Genomic DNA, 18,254 nt, shown 5'->3' with positions numbered 1-18,254 from the left:
GTGCCTTCTTTTTTTAAAATCAGATCTTCAATAACTATTAACATAAATAGGTAGTCTGTATTAAACACTCACATTTAATGCATTAAGTGATACGACAGTGTCGTCAATAGGATGTAATACCCACGTGAGGGCGATGTTTACTTTACTAAACAGGTGGCTCATATGTCAAGTATGAATGAAGGTTTATGTTTACTGTTAAGCAGGTCACCTTTACGGACATGTAAATTAAAAGGACGCTCACTGTTTGGGGAAAAGGTGCAATTTACTGTCAGAGTTTCCAAAAACACACAGGGGTCGTATTACATCAAAGTAACGGTTTACCCAAATACAGCAACAAGAAAAGAAAAACAAATTAAATGAATGAATAAAAACTTTAAAAAATAGAAAGAAAGAGTAGATTGCAAAATGGATTTTGTAATTAGCTTTAAATCTTCAGTAAGTGAACAACTAGATTTGGGTTATCAATACTTTATTCCAATAAAACATTTAAAGTCAGCAATAAAAACTGAAAACATACTTTTGGGTATATTTTATGTATGAAAGCCATAACAGATATTATTGAAAGAGCCTGTTTGGCGTGCGCACCGTTGCGTCACAATGACGTCACGCGCGCCCCCTCCCACTCGCTTTGTTTCTCGTTGTCGGACGCGACAGCATCTTGTGAAAGAGCGTTCGCGTTAAACCATGTTTTTTCTTTAACTGTTTTTGTTTGTGAATGATCCGTGCCGTATGATCTCAACCTAAACGACAGTCTTTTTTAATTCGAATCAGTCAAGGATTTACAGATTTAATTCGCTCCTGGCTGGTCGTGTATGAAAATGGATCAGGCGGCGAGCCGCTACCAAGTGGTAAGTCTTGATTCATTGATCGTTATATAACATTGTAACACCTTATAACTAATATACAAACATTGATCACCATCACTCCCACAGCGCCACAAAAATAAGCGGTACGCATTCTATGCGTCAAAACATCCAAGCGACGCGCAACATATCGCGTAAACGCAAGGGCCTATGCATGTTTGTACTTAAACTTCACGCGCCGTCTTGCTGACGTAGGACAAACTATGTAGAAAACTGGACTGGACGCGTTTCATACAGCTAGAGATGTGGGTTAACACAAGGGAGACAAAGGTTTTTACGCAGTTGAACTGATTGCAGCAACACAAACGCGTTTGGGACGCGTGTGGATATTATAAACTGTTGTGAAATTTTTAGGGGCAAATTTGCTCTTACGACATACTCCTATGTTTATTATGTGACGAAGTGTGCCAAAAAGTGATATAATGTCACTTATAAATAAACAACACACACTTCTAAAGAGCCTTTATTTGTTTTCTTGACAGGGTACCATGCTGATACCATTCTTAAAGTAACCTACTTTGCAAATGCCAGTTATTTATTATTTATTGGCCAAAAGTGATGTCCAGAGTGCATATCTGCACAGTATTTGCCTTTAATGCCCAAAACGGTTCAATTAAAGAATAGTTCACCCAAATCTGACAATTGTCATATTTTATCCCTCATGCCCCACTTCCGTTCTTTTATTTAAAAGTGATTTTATATTAAGATGACATCATGTTATCTTCTTATATTAAAATAAACCAAAATTTTCCAGTGGGTTAATAAATATATTCTGAAGTGAAACAATATGTTTGAGAGAGAAAATTATTTAAATAGTACTCTTATTTAGTATAATTTTTTTATTCTGAATTATTAATTTGAACCATTGAAATATGAGAAGTATTGTACAAAATAAAAAAAAACTAAACTTGGTTAAAGTATTTATTTGATTAATTATTATTTAAAATTACTTTGCAAAAAGAGCAAACTATTGCATAACAGGAGATATGAGTAGAGAAACCGTTTTTTGAAAATAGAAAACTATTTTAGCAATTATTTACATTTTGTTGATCCTCTCTTATATTTTTGACGATAAAAGTTGTTCTCCTGGATTTCGACTAATAATTTGTACAGTTACCTTCTTAAATATTTTTTTCCGCAAAGTTAAGTTTTAGTTTACACTCCAAACTAGAGCTGGACAAAAAAAAATCGCCTGCGATTCTCATGCATATCTCTTCAGTAAAGCCAGTTCGGTGATTCGTAGTAAATCGGCATCACCTTTATCAGATGGAGCGGCATTTACTACACAGAGCTGTATTTCACAAAGAAGCTAGGCCAATTGCATACATTATTATCGGAGGCGATTTTCCACGATTATGAACGTGATTTTGCCTAGATAACTCGTTCACGTGAGGTGTTACTTCCGGGTTGCATAAGTTGCGGAATTATCCACCTGGTGGATAATAGCGGTATTGCGCAAAGCCGTAAATACTCGTCATTGGCAGGAAAGCGTTTTCTCATGGCGGGGAAAGAGTTAAGGTTGATAAGGACTTCCTACTGACCAAAACGCTGTAGTACACGAAACACGATTCATCGTCACAGCCCTAAAACAGTTATACTAAAATGTTCAAATAAACGGCAAAGACTTTTCCAAAGTTTAAAAACACTTTTGCTTACTGCTGTATAATCACTAACAGTAAATACCTGGTGAAAGAAAGCCGCTATTTTTCATTTCCAATGAATATTAGAGGTGTGTGTTTTTAAAACAAATAAATATAACCAATACGTCGACACGTATAGCCACATTGTGTGTTGCCTTTGAGCTTCTATCGGGTTTTGCAATGGCAGTGTTAAGGTTAAAATATTGCACGGCCTTGAATAAACAAAGATGTAGTATATTCATAGATCTACTTTATGAAATACCCTGCTATTTTCTGTTCTTGGAATAAAAATTTCTCTAAAATGTTTTCTGTGTAGCAGCTGAAATTCAGTTCTTGGAGTAATTCATCCAGTAGGGCTGTGTATATGTTTTCTTAATGTCTTCTCAGCGTTTCTAGGAAGGAAATAAACGTCTAGCTATTAGTCAGAAAGTTTTTTTGATCTCGCTACGTGCTAAGCAGTTGCTGTGCAACCACCACAAAAAAACACTTTCTAGATGTGCTTTCCGAGCTGGTCTTTCCATTTTAAGATACCTACATCGCTATTAGGCGGTTGTGGTTTTATCACAGTAAACTTTCTCAGAACTAGTTCCCTTTAGATTTCCTTTATAACTCGACCTCTGCACACAAGCACATGATCTTTATTATACCCGTTTTATGTTCATCTCCCTGTTTAACTTTTCTTTATGAATTCATCCTTAATCAGCACAATGCAAAATGACACAGGCATCTATAGACCCGAGGCCTGTACAGGCCGGTCTTGTGGTGTAGTTTGCTCACAGGAAAGGCATGTTAGCCGTAATGTTAATTAAGGGCAGGGTGAACAGTCAATGTGTTTTTCAGAAGCTGACTTTGAATCTTTTCAATTTGTAAAATGAGATCCATTTATCAACATGTCAAACTTACAGGCCTGCATGCACTACTGTAAAAAATGCAGGGTGCAAAAACAAGGCAACAACTTAGTTTTGCAAATCAATTCAACCTACTTTAAGTTTTGGCTTGTTTAAAGTTGACACAACTTTATTTGCACAAAGTTGACACCAAGTTAAAGTTAAATAAAATTTTGATTTGTCAAAAATTCTGCATATTTTTTACAGTGGATTATTATCACATTTTTTGCTTAAAATTCTGTGTAAATGCTATGTATTCAAAGGGACATTTCACAATACTTTTTTAAGATGTAAAATAAATCTTAGTAATTAAATAAATACCAGAGTAGGTATGTGAAGTTCTAGCTCAAAATACCATATAGATAATTTATTATAGCATATTAACTCTTTTCCATGTTAACTCCTTTTTTATAATTTTCACAAATGTTTAATGCCTTCCAGACAGGGGTGGGAGATAAACCAGTTGGTATGATAAACCGGTAGAAATTAGTCAACCGGTATAGATTTTGTACTATCGTCTCTATCGAAGTTACGTGCCCAAGTCACGTTGCTGTGCGGGTGTTCACGAAAATGAAATGTTTGTACATGTATTTAACTCTTTCCCCGACAGCTTTTTTTTTTTTGTCAGCGGCAGCATTTTTCATGATTTTCACAAAAGTTTAATGCCTTCCAGAAAATGTTCTTTTTTAAATGTATAAACATACAATATATCAAATGAAAGAACAAACCCTCTCAAAACATACACAGACATACAGCTGTTTACCCTAGGGCAATACTTCCGGGTTTTATCAGTTGTGGAAGCGCGCCACCTGGTGAATAATAGCGATATTACGGATTGCCGGAAATACTCGTCATTGGCAGGGAGGCATTCTCTCGTATCCTACCTTCATTAGTTCTCTTTTTATCACCTCTTAAATATGGGTAGGTTTCTTCAACAATACAAAATTTTAAGCAAACAGCTGAGATAATTGTGTTTTTGTGAAAGAATTTTGATAGACATGCCATTCAGAGCGTTGATCAAAAAACACCCGTACATTATTCTGCTGAGAGCTTAAATAATAGACACTCCAGCCCGTTGGGTGGCGATAATCCACCTTTGCCAATTGCAAGAATACAAACATCTCCATTTCTGTTTCCGGTGGCGGAGTAATACCGTACCTCACAGCACATCTAATACAAGTCAATCAAGTTGGACAAAAACTAAGATAAAACCTGTTGGAAAGCATCTTTTGCAGCGATTTTTGTGTGAGCATATCAGTGAACACCCCTGACCATTCGGTGAGTTTCATGTCTTTGTAAACGAAAGTTTAATGCATTTTAGGAAGGATTGTTCCAGTGCACCTATGCAGCCATTGTAGAGATGCGAGGTGATACAAAAAACACCCGAAAATTCTCGGGCCAGCATCATATGTCCAAATTTCTGTCAAAACCGTTCTATTTCATCAAAAACAATCTGAAAACAGGGCTTTAAGTGTAAAATACCGAACTTGTCCTTTAAGGGGCGGTATTATCCCCTTCTGACATCACAAGGGGAGCCAAATTTCAAAGACCTATTTTTGTTACATGCTTGCAGAGAATGGTTTACCAAACTAAGTTACTGGGTTGTTCGTTTTCCCATTTTATAGGTTGATAGAAGCAATTATAGCACTTAAACATAGAAAAAGTCAGATTTTTATTATATGCCCCCTTTAAGAGGAGCTAAGTGTATAACAGTCATATTGGTGGCAGAAGCCATCATCTGTTTGCATTTCTATGATGCATTTGGCAGATGCATTTATCCAAAGCGATTTACAATGCATTCAAGCTTTAAATTTGGTTAGTAAAAGTGTGGGTTTTCTGGGAATCGAACCCACAACCGTTTGCATTGCTAACGCAACCATGTACCAGATGAGCTACAGAGCTACAGCTGTTTAGACTCTGTAAATGACATTCATGTTGATTTTAATACCACCCACAAGAGATGTCTGTGACATTCCTGACCAGTTGTTGTGTTTATGTAATAGTCATCAAGGTTGTCCTCAGTCCAACACAACTGTTGTTTCTGTCCTTGATTTGGCCTCACAGTGTAATCGCGTTCATGTGAACTTCATCCCTCCTTAGGTCTTTAATCCCGCTTCTGTTTGCCATTGCGTTTAGTTAAACCTAAGAGCGTTGACCTATGAAGAGACTTCCATGGCTTCCAGCCCTGTCACCAAGCCTCACATATTATGTGGTAGCGGTGGTTATGAGTTTCCGAGTACTAGAGTACTCTGAAATGATGGCAATGATCAGTCATTAAAATGCGATAATTGTGTGACTTGGTTTCTATTTTAATCTTTGGTTACAGTGGCACTTCCTGGCATTATGTTTGGTTGGAGAAGACGTGACCTAAGCATGTGATAAGATCTTGCATTCAAAAACATCTCACGTCTCGTGATTGGCGTCACATCGGTCTTCTGTTATCTCTGTGTGAGCAGCAAACTTTTTTGGCAAGCAACCTGCACCGCTGTGATATGCCAAATACCTTCGTGTCATTTTACCATGAGGCGTCAATGCTCAGAAGACATTTTCAAGCCACTTCATATAAGATTCATGGCTCCTGTTTGCCCCAAATATTTTATTCAGTACCAGCCCATGTAGAAAGTTTTCATTGACAAATTGTTTTGTTCTTCGTAGGCCGTGGGGAATATGGTTATGCAACCAAAGAGACCGAGCTGTTGACTCAAGTTGTTGATGTTTCTTGCAGCGTCAGGTGATATCCTCCCTTAGACGAGCACAGCGCAGTTTCAGTTTAGCCGGTGAAGGCCTTTGGTTATCACTTCAGAACTGAATGCTCTGTTCCCGTGTGACCAATTTAGGGTGCTTTTTTTTACATCTGTGGTTGATAAAGTACGTCACAGATATACAATGGAAGAAATGTGGCCTGTCTCGCTTTCATTCATTACACTGCACGCTTTGAGTTAACGCTGCAAATCAGACTTTCAATTTATCTTTGAGAAAAAGTGTCATGCTGATACCAGATGTGTTTGTCTAGAAACTACATCCTGCCAATTTCACAGCATCTTATTTTCGATTTTGTTATAAGTAACTTTGCTTATTTAAAATCCCAACACACACAACTTTCACAGCCTTATGATTCCTTAAACAATGACACAATTACCTATGGGATATCTCTGGATTGGGATGTGTCAGTTAAACCATAATAATGAAACCTAATTTGTATGTGTTCATCTTTTGCCCTTTCCCAGCTGCACAATGAGGACGATCCCTCTGAAGAGTCCGCCAGTGCCGAGCCGTCCACCTCCTCCCAGGCTTCTGCCGCTGTGATAGGCATTAGCAACCCTGTGGCAATAGATACGGAAGCCCCGCCTCCACCTTATGCCAGTGTGGCCATGGGAGCAACAGCTGCACCAGGTATGAACCATTGTCTGTTCACAGTGTTTATTATTACGGTGTATTTCCACTGCAATGCTCACAGTACATTCACACGTGGCGTTAATGCTTGACGGTGGGCGTCATAGTTACAACCGTCAATCACAGTGGACTGCGACACATCCTCCAATGTTCTTTGTTCTTGCATACACATAATTGGCTAGCGTCTGCACTAGGTTATTTGAATAGGGCGATCTGATTGGCTGACGCCCGTGCTGGCACTTGAAAAGTTGAGAAATGTTCAACTTCTGCCACAAGCGACGCCATTGATGCAACGCCGACGGATGACGGCATCCATTCAAAGTAAATGAGAAGCGTTAACCCTGACGCCACGTGTGAAAGTACCATCAGTGCCACTGGCTGAAATGCTTTCGCTTTGGTGCATGTTAGTTCATTTAATGTATAGCAAAAATTTCCACACAGATTGCGTTTTCTCATTTTCTTCGAACTTCATTGGTGCTATCTACCAACAGAATTTCAAAACAATTCAGCGAATGTTCAAGACAGCCCTGTATAAAACATACAAAATGAGACCTGATTTCAGCCCGTAATCTACCAGTTCTGCAAATATTCAGAAACATACATCAAAGTCTTGGCTTGCCCACTTTTTATAACAATTGGCTGTTGTCTGGCATTTGTGGCTTTGTATTTGCATAAAGTCAAGAAACACCCAACTTTTTTTGCTGCTCTCTGCTGCTCTCAGCACCTTTCCCGCTCCACTGTCAGTCCCAGATTTGCGCCAGTGGACACGCACCATAAGAGTCTGACATTGACGATGTTAGCGAGTGTGACACTGGTGATGTTAATAAGTGTAATGTTGGTCATTTAATTGTTGGAAGTGTTAGTGAGTTTAGCAAGTAATATTAGCAAGTGTAATTAAAAAAGATAAAACATGAGGCATGGCATTATAGTTAGGCTGTATGTAGATGTGGACTGTAGACTATAATCATCATAGTTAGTGTCAGTGTTAAAGATTAAGCTTCTTGGAAGCAGTTGGATAAAGCAAAAGTTTCAAAGTTCCAAAGAGAGCTCAAAGGTGAAGTTTCATTTCTGTGGTGCTATTGGCATCAAACACAAACTTCCAGAATGTTTCTTCTCAGATTCCATTAGTCGGAAAACTGATATTCACCCCAAAACACGCATCATTGGTTGGTCTAATGTTGATTGTGTCGGATTTCTTCAACAAATAAAATAATGGAATATTGACTAAATAATGTTTCACAATTGCATTTTTCACGGTGTGAAAGCATTTTTAATATATAAATGTGACCCTGGACGACAAAATATAAGTAGCACAGGTATAGCACAGGTTATAAGTAGCACAGGAATAGCACAGGTCGTAAGTAGCACAAGAATAGCACAGGTCGTAAGTTGCACAGGAATAGCACAGGTCGTAAGGAGCACAGGTATAGCACAGGTCATAATTAGCACACGTCGTTAGTAGCACAGGTCATAAGTAGCACAGGTATAGCACAGGTCATAAGTAGCACAGGTATAGCACAGGTCATAAGTAGCACAGGTATAGCACAGGTCATAAGTAGCACAGGTATAGCACAGGTCATAAGTAGCACAGGTATAGCACGGGTCATAAGTACCACAGGTCATAAGTAGCACAGGTATAGCACAGGTCATAATTAGCATAGGTATAGCACAGGTCATAATTAGCACAGGTCATAAGTAGCACAGGTTTAGCACAGGTCATAAGTAGCACATGAATACCACAGGTCATAAGTTGCACAGGAATAGCACAGGTCATAAGTAGCACAGGTATAGCACAGGTCATAAGGAGCACAGGAATAGCACAGGTCATAAGTTGCACAGGAATAGCACAGGTCATAAGTAGCACAGGAATAGCACAGGTCATAAGTAGCACAGGTATAGCACAGGTCATAAGTAGCACAGGAATAGCACAGGTCATAAGTTGCACAGGAATAGCACAGGTCATAAGTAGCACAGGTATAGCACAGGTCATAAGTAGCACAGGAATAGCACAGGTCATAAGTTGCACAGGTATAGCTCATGTCATAAGTAGCACAGGTATAGCACAGGTCATAAGTAGCACAGGTCATAATTAGCATAGGTATAGCACAGGTCATTAGTAGCACAGGTCATAATTAGCATAGCTATAGCACAGGTAATAAGTAGCACAGGTATAGCACAGGTCATTAGTAGCACAGGTATAGCACAGGTCATTAGTAGCACAGGAATAGCACAGGTCATAAGTAGCACAGGAATAGCACAGGTCATAAGTAGCACAGGTATAGCACAGGTCATAAGTAGCACAGGAATAGCACAGGTCATAAGTTGCACAGGAATAGCACAGGTCATAAGTAGCACAGGTATAGCACAGGTCATAAGTAGCACAGGAATAGCACAGGTCATAAGTTGCACAGGTATAGCTCATGTCATAAGTAGCACAGGTATAGCACAGGTCATAAGTAGCACAGGTCATAATTAGCATAGGTATAGCACAGGTCATTAGTAGCACAGGTCATAATTAGCATAGGTATAGCACAGGTAATAAGTAGCACAGGTATAGCACAGGTCATTAGTAGCACAGGTATAGCACAGGTCATTAGTAGCACAGGTATAGCACAGGTCATAAGTAGCACAGGTATAGCACAGGTCATAAGTAGCACAGGAATAGCACAGGTCATAAGTAGCACAGGTATAGCACAGGTCATAAGTAGCACAGGAATAGCACAGGTCATAAGTAGCACAGGAATAGCACAGGTCATAAGTAGCACAGGTGTAGCACAGATCTTAAGTAGCACAGGTATATTTGTATCAATAGCCAACAATACATTGTATGGCAAAAATCATTAGGACTTTAAGTTAAGATCATGTTCCATAAAGATTTTTTGTAAATTTCATACTGTAAATATATAAAATGTATTTATAATTAGTAATATGTGTTGCTAAGGACTTCATTTGGACAACTTTAAAGCCAATTTTCTCAATATTTAGATTTTTTTTGCACAATTATTGTCCTTTCCTAACAGACCATACATTGCCGGAAAGATTATTTAATCAGCTTTCAGATGATTATAAAACCCTTTGTGGTCCAGGCCAGGGTCACAAGTATGTTTTAGATTTTCAAATGAAATTGTGAGTGGGGTGGGATGTTTTGTCTGCCAAGCAAAAGTCATCCAGTCATTTAGAATACCAACATCACACTTTCCTTCAACAGGCCACGTAATTTGGAAGCCATTGAGGTTTTATCATAAACAGTAGTTTGTGATGCTAAAGCAAACGGCAGGCACTAATAAAACTCAGTGTTTAGTATTCATGTAACTTAACTGGTAGATCATTGGGTTGGAAACAAAGGTTGTGGGTTTGATTTGGATAAAAGTGTTGTGAGATGTATCCACTTTGTTGCTAGAAACGTGGCATCTGGTTGACCTGTGGCCTTTATCTTTGCAGAAAGTGCATTTCCGGGGGACTTCCCCGTGCCTCCGCCCTACAGCGTCGCCACGTCTCTGCCCACGTATGATGAGGCGGAGAAGGCAAAAGCGGCAGCCATGGCCGCATCGGCCGTTGAGGTCATTCCACGAGTGAGTATCTCATGCATCCACGTGTGCTTCAAAACACAAGAACGTTCCAGCGCACAAAACCCCTGTGATGTTTTGCTGGACGCAGTAACCTTTAAGCTTTGATTTGATCATGACCACAGCATCTGAAAGTGCCTGTATCTTCATTTTTGATTAGATATCTTGTTCATAAAGTCTACATTGTGATTAGTCTGTAAGCAGTAACGTGACAAACCGTGTGGAAGATGTGGTGTACCATGGAAACCATGACCCAGATTCAGTATCCCTCAGATACTCACTCGTTTTTATATGAGCTCGGATGAAGAAGTGTTATGTAACGTGACCCCAAAACCATTCGGACTTATGCTTTAGAAGGGGCGTACATTACATTAAACATCAAACCAAGTGGCATCTGTGTGCAAATGATACCAAAGCGTTCCTTATGTGACTTTTATCACATTGTCAAGGTGATTTTAGTGGATGTAAGTCTGTTTCCTGGAAATGGTCTGCGCTTGTGGTGTCTCTATAAAAATACGTGCCACTTTGGTTTAAACTCTTTACACTTCTAAAATAGTACTAGTTTGAATTGAGTTATGCATGGCCTGAGTTTTCTCAAGCATGGTTAAGAAATCACTTCGGGAAACAATGAATTACAGATGTAAGGCTTTTATTGTTATATAACCTCCTTATTTTATAAGCTTAAGTAGCATTGTCCTGTAATCGAACTTTGATTACAGACATTAACTGTTACATAATTCACCTCTGTTTGTATATTTTATGTGTAATCTAAGAGTCGACTTGTTTTTTGCCCCATTCGGTTTAGAGACGTTATATTCTACATGGAATTGGGAATTTGCTTTATACACAGCAAAAAATGACTTTCTTCATTAGTATTTTTGTCTTCCAATGGAAGAAGAAAACATTTCTTGAAATAAGTTTACTTTTTTCATAAACACTTAATTCAAGAAATATTTTCTTATTCCATTGGCAGTTTTCTTTGCTTGTTTTAGGCACAAACTGGCTTAAATTAGATATTTTAGATCAATTTGCTCATCAAGAAAATACATCTTAATTTAGGATTTTTTTTTATATTTTTACTGAAAACAAGACAATAAGTAAGAAAGTGTAATGCAAAAACCCACATTAATAAAAATTTTTTTTTAAAGATTTATGGATACTACACGTATAGTGTTTTGAAACCTTACCATAGTAAATATTAAATTAAACTTAAGTATTTACTATAGTTTAGAAGCTCACTATAGTTAATACGACATGATACTGTATTTATACATTAATAAAGTGTATTAATTACTATGATATGCTGAAGTATACTACACTTTACTAGATTACTATAGTTAATACAAATGACGTTTTATGTAGGAGTTTAGCATTGCATGATCGTTTTCCAGCCTCTCTGACAAATCAAACAGGTGTTTTTTTTACATCATTTATCAAAATATCTTCTATTGTGTTCAACAAAATACAGAAACGTATAAAGGTTTAGAACGACATGTGGGAGATTTAATAATGACATCCTTTTAATTTTGGGATGAACTATCTCTTTAAAACAATATAAATGGAGGTGAAATAATTTTTTGTATTTTTATTGAACTGTTATTTTAAGAGCATGCTTTGTCCATACTATGCCTCTTTAAAGACCTTGCCTCTTTCTAAGTCTTTTTCTCTCTGTTTGACTTTGAATAAGGATGAGGATTTTCCAGTTCGGGATGACTTCAGTGATGCCGACCAGCTGAGGGTTGGGAATGATGGGATTTTTATGCTGGCCTTCTTCAGTAAGTTAAGCCGACTGTATGTGTGTGTACGACTCAGGATAGCATACTTTTATACTTTATACTTTTATATTTATCAGTATGCATGATGTGCCCAGTATGATAAAGTTGTTTTGTTGCTTTTAGTCTATGTCTGTTGACTTTGACATCATCTTTAAGCTAGTATACTCCTAAAAGTCAGAAATATGTGAACGCGGCAAATAAACAGCACATTTCAACTTTTAGTGGGTAATTAACTCATTATTTCAATGCAATACCAATAGTTATACATAATAGACATGATTATAACAAACTTGGTGAACTGCGTAATGTTTCATCTACTGTTTCTAACAGTGGAAGGCAGCACAGAGAAACTGCAGAATCTAAACCAGTATTGAGTTTTCCATTTCTTATTCTTGTGCACCATCTGGTGGTGTTTTGATGTATTGCATGTTGTAAATTAGAAACAGTGGATATTGCATGTTATTGCCTTGCACACTGGTGGACATGCAAGCCCAAACAATGCAATATATGAACCTTATTGTGTTTAGGGTAAATTCTGATCGAACGAGGCACGTTTGAAGCTTTTGTGAAAGCCTAGAAGAATTATTCACATACATGCATACAAATCACAGTTGCTTTCTTGTAACTTTCATTTAAAAAAGCAAATGGCTTATAATAAAGACTTTTTGTGTGTGTGTCCTAAGCCGGTTTAAAGTCTGTTTTCATAAATGCAATGCAATTTTTTTCTGTGAAACCAGTGGCTTTTCTCTTCAACTGGATCGGTTTCTGCTTGTCTTTCTGTTTGACCAACACCATTGCCGGTCGATACGGTGCCATCTGCGGCTTTGGCCTGTCTCTCATCAAATGGATTCTTATCGTGCGGGTGAGTGTCTTAGCTTGATGTATAGGTATGCATACAAAGGGAATCACACCTGTTGTTTTAGTAAAGAAAACTGTAACAGGTTGCCCACACAGAGTCTATGAGTTGCCTGCCAAAGCACATTCTATTAATGTCCTCAATTTTAATATTTATTTATTACATATTTTTATATTAGCTTTTTAAACAATAATAAAACATATCAAAAAGTAAAATAAAATTAGCAAGTAAAAGAAAAGAATGTTTGTTCTATTCAAAGGTTGGAGACCCCTGTGTTAGACCATATTGATTAATGATAAAAAATGTAGATTTTACATTCTGTTTAGCATTTCTAAAATCGGATTGAAATCTGTTTTTTGCACTGTCTAGACTTCTTATAAAAACGAAAATGAAGTTCTGAAAACACTATACAGCTCACAAACAGTTAATGTTTAATCAAAATCATTTATCTTTAAAGTTTTCAGATTATTTTACCGGATACTTCAATGGACAGTACTGGCTCTGGTGGATTTTCCTTGTTCTTGGTAAGTTCTCCTGCAGACATTAAACAGGGCAGACAGTAAAAACATTTTTTTTTTGAAAATATTGGAAAAAGTAAGGCAGAAAGGCGCTTCCGAGCTATTTTGTTTTTGAACTGAGCACTAGGCAGTTTTTTGCAGCACTGTGGCGCCATCTGGTGGAATATTCACAACATTACATGTTTTAAGATTCAAAATGGATCTTGATATACAATTTATTATTAGTAGAAAATTGAATGCAATGTGACCTCTTATGAGATTTATAATTTTTTTTATCATAGCAAAAGACACAAACATACTCGCTGCTGTTTACACATATGTGACCCTGGACCACAAAAAACAGTGATAAGGGTCAATTATTTTTTTAAATTGAGATTTATACATCAGCTGATTAAATAAGTTTTCCATTGATGTATGGTTTGTTAGGATAGGACAATATTTGGGCGAAATACAACTTTAAAAATCTGAGGGTGCAAAAAATATTGAGATATCACTTTTAAAGTTGTCTAAATGAAGTCTTTATCCACACATATTACTAATGATAAATACATTTTTTATATATTTATGATTGGAAATTTACTAAATAACTTTTTGGAACATGATCTATACTTAACATCCAAATGATTTTTGGAATAAAACATTTATAATTTTAACTCATGTAGTGTAGAAATGCAAAGTCGGCAACAGCAAAGCTCCAGAAATATCAACAATATTTATTATTAAAAACTAATGCATGGCATCAAGGTGACGTTTCGAGCAAACTCTTCATTTGACTAATGTAATGTAAATGTAAATATAAGTGAAGAGCCTGTGTGCTCAAAACGTCACCTTGATCCCATGCATTAGTTTTTAATAATAAATATTTTTGGAGCTTTTGTTTTGCCGACTTTGCATTTCTACACTACTACGTTCTTTTTTTTGTTGATTGATGTGCGTGCTTTTGCCTGCTTTTCAAATTTTAACTCATGCAATGTATTGTTAGCTATTGCTACAAATATATACGTGCGACTTATGACTGGATTTGTGGTCCAGGGTCACACATATGAGGAGCTCAGATGCAAAATCCTTTAATGCCAGCCCAGTCAAAAATGAGATGATGATGATGATATTAACCGAATGCTCGCGGCACGTATTCATCAAACATTTTTGCATAAAATCCCAGCCTAGGACCATTCAGAAATACTGCTTTGTTTGCAGATAATTTAATTCACAAAAAAAATAATGCATCGGAGCTCTTCATACACATAAATATATTTGTACATGCATAAAGGCGATGCATGCTGACTTCCTTATTTTTCCACCCCCAGGTTTGCTGCTTTTCTTCAGAGGGTTTGTCAACTACCTGAAAGTGCGTAACATGTCGGAAAGCATGGTGTCTTCACTTCGAACCCGTTTCTTCCTTCTTTACTAGAGGTGAGGAGATTATAATACACACAAACATAGAAAAAAGATTGTTTGATTGTATTACGATTTTTTGTTATCTATGAAGACAGTCGCGGCCGATGCAAAGCTCATCACAACATGTATTTAGCCCGTTATGTCAGCGGCTCATCATTTGAAAATACATGCATCACGTGTCTTGTCAAAATACGTGTCTGCTGCAGATGCGTCGAAGGGGTTTGTGATAAAAGAGATGCTCGCGTTTGCCAGATACTCACTTAATCTCATGTGTAATCAGAGTTTAGTGTTAATTTCTTGGTGAAATTTATCATGAACCCTTTTGACATGATGCACATGGTTCACATGATGCAACTAACACATATTTTGAATTCGCGCCCCTCGGAAGAGAAGTCATCGGCCGCCACCGCTAAAAGAAAAGATTTAAAACCCAAAAATGTTCATGCAAAGATGCCATGCTGTTTTTATTATTTCAGCTAAATGAGTAGCAGATTGAATCCTGCTTTAAACGAAAGCCGTTTTGTGTTTTTAATATCGCATCGTAAATTGGATTAATCGTGGCGAGCTGAGAAAAACCAGGCAAGCTCGTATATGTTTCCTGTTTTAAAAACGCCTCAGACTTTTTTCAATTGTGGTTAAATATTTGGCTGGTGTTGCTCAATACTTCAATTCAACACGTATAAAGCAATGCTGATCACATTTTCTGTGGTGAACTTAATTGCTGCGGTCGTCTTGTTATTTGTTAAATGTTTCCTTGTGAAGGAGCGCTTCCTTTTCCGTCAGGAATTGCCTCATTTGCCATCTAGATACTGTATGTGAATATAGCTCAGCATTTATGCACGGTGATAACCGGCAAGTAGATTAAAAATGTTTAACCATTCAGTATGTACAAATGAGAGTCATGAAATAAGGGTCAGGAAACATCTAACAGCTCTTTTGGGAACTTAACATCTAAATTCAAGCAAAATCATCACAGACTTATAGTATTTGGCTTAATTGAAGCATGCATATCACCCAGGCGTACAACAACATATGTAAAATTTTCCTCATCAGATATTTTTTTTACATAAGAGTAGGCCAGGGGTTCCCAAAAAGGGGGCACAAGATGGTGCCAGGGGAAAAAAATGAACCATATAGATATAAGGCTACTAACCATATAGCATTTATAAGTCAAATACTAAGTTTGAGATTTTTTTATGTCATGATTTATTTATTTTTTTGGGGGGGGGGGGGGGTCGCTAAAGGGTGGGGGACGCATGCCGAAAAGTTTGAGGTAGGCGGACACGATTGGGTTCATTCATAATGGCTCTTGTAACTCCTATGCGGTTACCCATCGTAGTAAACTTGCGAAAAACAAGCTTGACACTCATTCGCTCTCTTTTTCAAGGTCGCCTCACCAAACATTCCTCCCTAATGTGAAATTCCTTGATGATTTGCAACCCGTCAAATGAACTGGACCGGATCCCACGGAGGAGAAAGGGAAGAAGGAAAAAACAAAGAGTATCTCTGCCACATGTGCTGAACTGAACTCGGTTAAAGCGAACGGTTTCGCTGCACTTCAGAACCAAGTTTTTACGTATTAACTTCCCTTTTGTGCTTAAATTTAAAAAGTTTTTTAAAAAACGACTTAAAACAGGTTAAGATTCCCACACTGCATGCAAAGTAATGATTGCACAAATGATCATTAGTAATATGCAGCCAAGATGTCCTATGCAATGTTTACTCGTAGATGGATGAAACTAGACTAGACTTTTTCTTAGCTTTGTTGTAGGGCCTTGGCAAATTTGATTGCATTGCAGTATTATTAATAAATCGATCTAGATAGACTCTAGTTAAATGGAGCGATGTAAAATATAATTGCACAATTTCGCTTAACTTTATAGTAAATGATTAAGTGACTTCATCAATTGCGTTTCAAACTGGAAGTTGAATTTGTACTTATCCTAAAGTATATATTTGCCTTTTGCACCTTCTTGATTTGTCTCGTGTCTCTTTCTTTTGTATGATTATTTTTATTGGTCGTTTTACGTTGCGTCTTGCTCAAGCTGTGACCTGCCTAGATGAAGACTTTAGTTACTCGAATGCCTGAATGCTACTGTAATTTGTTTCTATTCATTACAAGCCTCTTAGCAATATCGCATATTAAAGAAGTGCATGGTTAACCCGGTTACAGCAGTTTAAGCGACGACTAATTCAGTAAAGAAAACCTGAGACAAATGCAAGCCTACATTTATTAAATGTATGTAAAACTATTTTATTGGAAAAACTGATTTTGGATATGATTCTCTGTTTGACGGAGATTGATCGTGTGATGTTTGTTTGATGTTTTGCGAAATGCCAATAAAATGTGGAATCTCGGGAGCTTTTTACTTTGATTCTTTGACTTCAGACAGTTATTGAAACTTTAACCCATTTTAACATATACTCTGGTTATATTGTGGACGATTTATATACACATATTTCTTAGTTTGTCACACGTAGATTAACATAAAGGGAATAACAGTTTTTAACCCTTAGTGCAGTAGTCACAAGTGTTTTGTTTTAGACAGATAATATCAAGTAATAGTTAAATTAAAGGACTGTAAGCTGTAAATTAACAAACTAATAAACCTACGCTATGTTGTAGGCATAAGAGTTTTAATTTAGGAAATCATTAGCTATCATTTTGACAAATGGCTTTAAACAATTAATCACGATTAATCACGGCTGTCAAATGATTAATCACGATTAATCGCATGCAAAATAAAAGTTTGTTTTGGCATAATATAGTGTACAGTTATTGTTTTCCTATTCAACTTTTCCTTCAAACATGAAATATAACAGTGCATTATTTTTATGAAAGTGGTGTAGCCAGATTACCACTGTATCTTTTAAACTAAATTGCACTTACTATGGTATATTGGCAAAAAACACTTAGTTTTACATAATACACATCTGCTTATCATATTAACTCACTATGTCATGTAAGGTTTGTATCATGCAGCTGGTTAGACAGTTACTTTTTGGACATTTTGCCATGGTAATAAATGGTATGTGGACACACCAAAGTATCATGGTAACTATCACCAATACCGTGGTATAACCAGAGTATTTTTGAGTACAAATATTAGTTCATGTTGACTTTAAATTTAATTGATTTATTTTTTTTATGTTGCAACAGTTTTCAGGTGAGTGCATTATTTTTTTTTTACAAAATTGTACTATGATAATAATACATTCCAGTGTTTCCCGCAGAAATTTTGTTAGTTAAGGTGGTAGGGTTGTGCAGGTGGGCGGGCCAGGGGCGTGGCAATCAAAGGGGCGGGGCGTATGCGTCATGATAAAAAGATTTTTATTTAAAACAATCAAATAAAACTCA

General features: G+C 37.0%; 1 protein-coding gene across 1 annotated transcript; it reads left to right on the top strand.

Moving 5' to 3' along the window:
* Positions 1-613: 613 nt before the first annotated feature.
* Positions 614-17,271, top strand: ndfip2 (Nedd4 family interacting protein 2). The gene is made up of 8 exons (XM_065254151.2): positions 614-848; positions 6,618-6,783; positions 10,225-10,355; positions 12,037-12,124; positions 12,862-12,986; positions 13,438-13,504; positions 14,806-14,911; positions 16,284-17,271. The coding sequence occupies exons 1-7, from the start codon at positions 813-815 to the stop codon at positions 14,907-14,909; spliced, it is 717 nt and encodes a 238-aa protein (XP_065110223.1). The 5' UTR covers positions 614-812; the 3' UTR covers positions 14,910-14,911; positions 16,284-17,271.
* Positions 17,272-18,254: the final 983 nt, after the last annotated feature.

This window comes from Paramisgurnus dabryanus, chromosome 4, assembly GCF_030506205.2.
Source record: "Paramisgurnus dabryanus chromosome 4, PD_genome_1.1, whole genome shotgun sequence".
Classification (NCBI taxonomy): Eukaryota; Metazoa; Chordata; class Actinopteri; order Cypriniformes; family Cobitidae; genus Paramisgurnus; species Paramisgurnus dabryanus.
The sequence above is the reverse complement of the archived record's forward strand: the minus strand, read 5'-3'. Positions and strand labels throughout refer to the sequence as shown.

What these genes read in the sequence shown, in the direction of transcription:
- ndfip2 (XM_065254151.2), top strand. Translation starts at nt 813, where the DNA reads ATGAAAATGGATCAGGCGGCGAGCCGCTACCAAGTG. An exon ending in CCGTTGAGGTCATTCCACGA is followed by an intron (nt 10,356 to 12,036) that starts GTGAGTATCTCA and finishes ACTTTGAATAAG; the next exon opens with GATGAGGATTTTCCAGTTCG. An exon ending in AATGGATTCTTATCGTGCGG is followed by an intron (nt 12,987 to 13,437) that starts GTGAGTGTCTTA and finishes TTATCTTTAAAG; the next exon opens with TTTTCAGATTATTTTACCGG.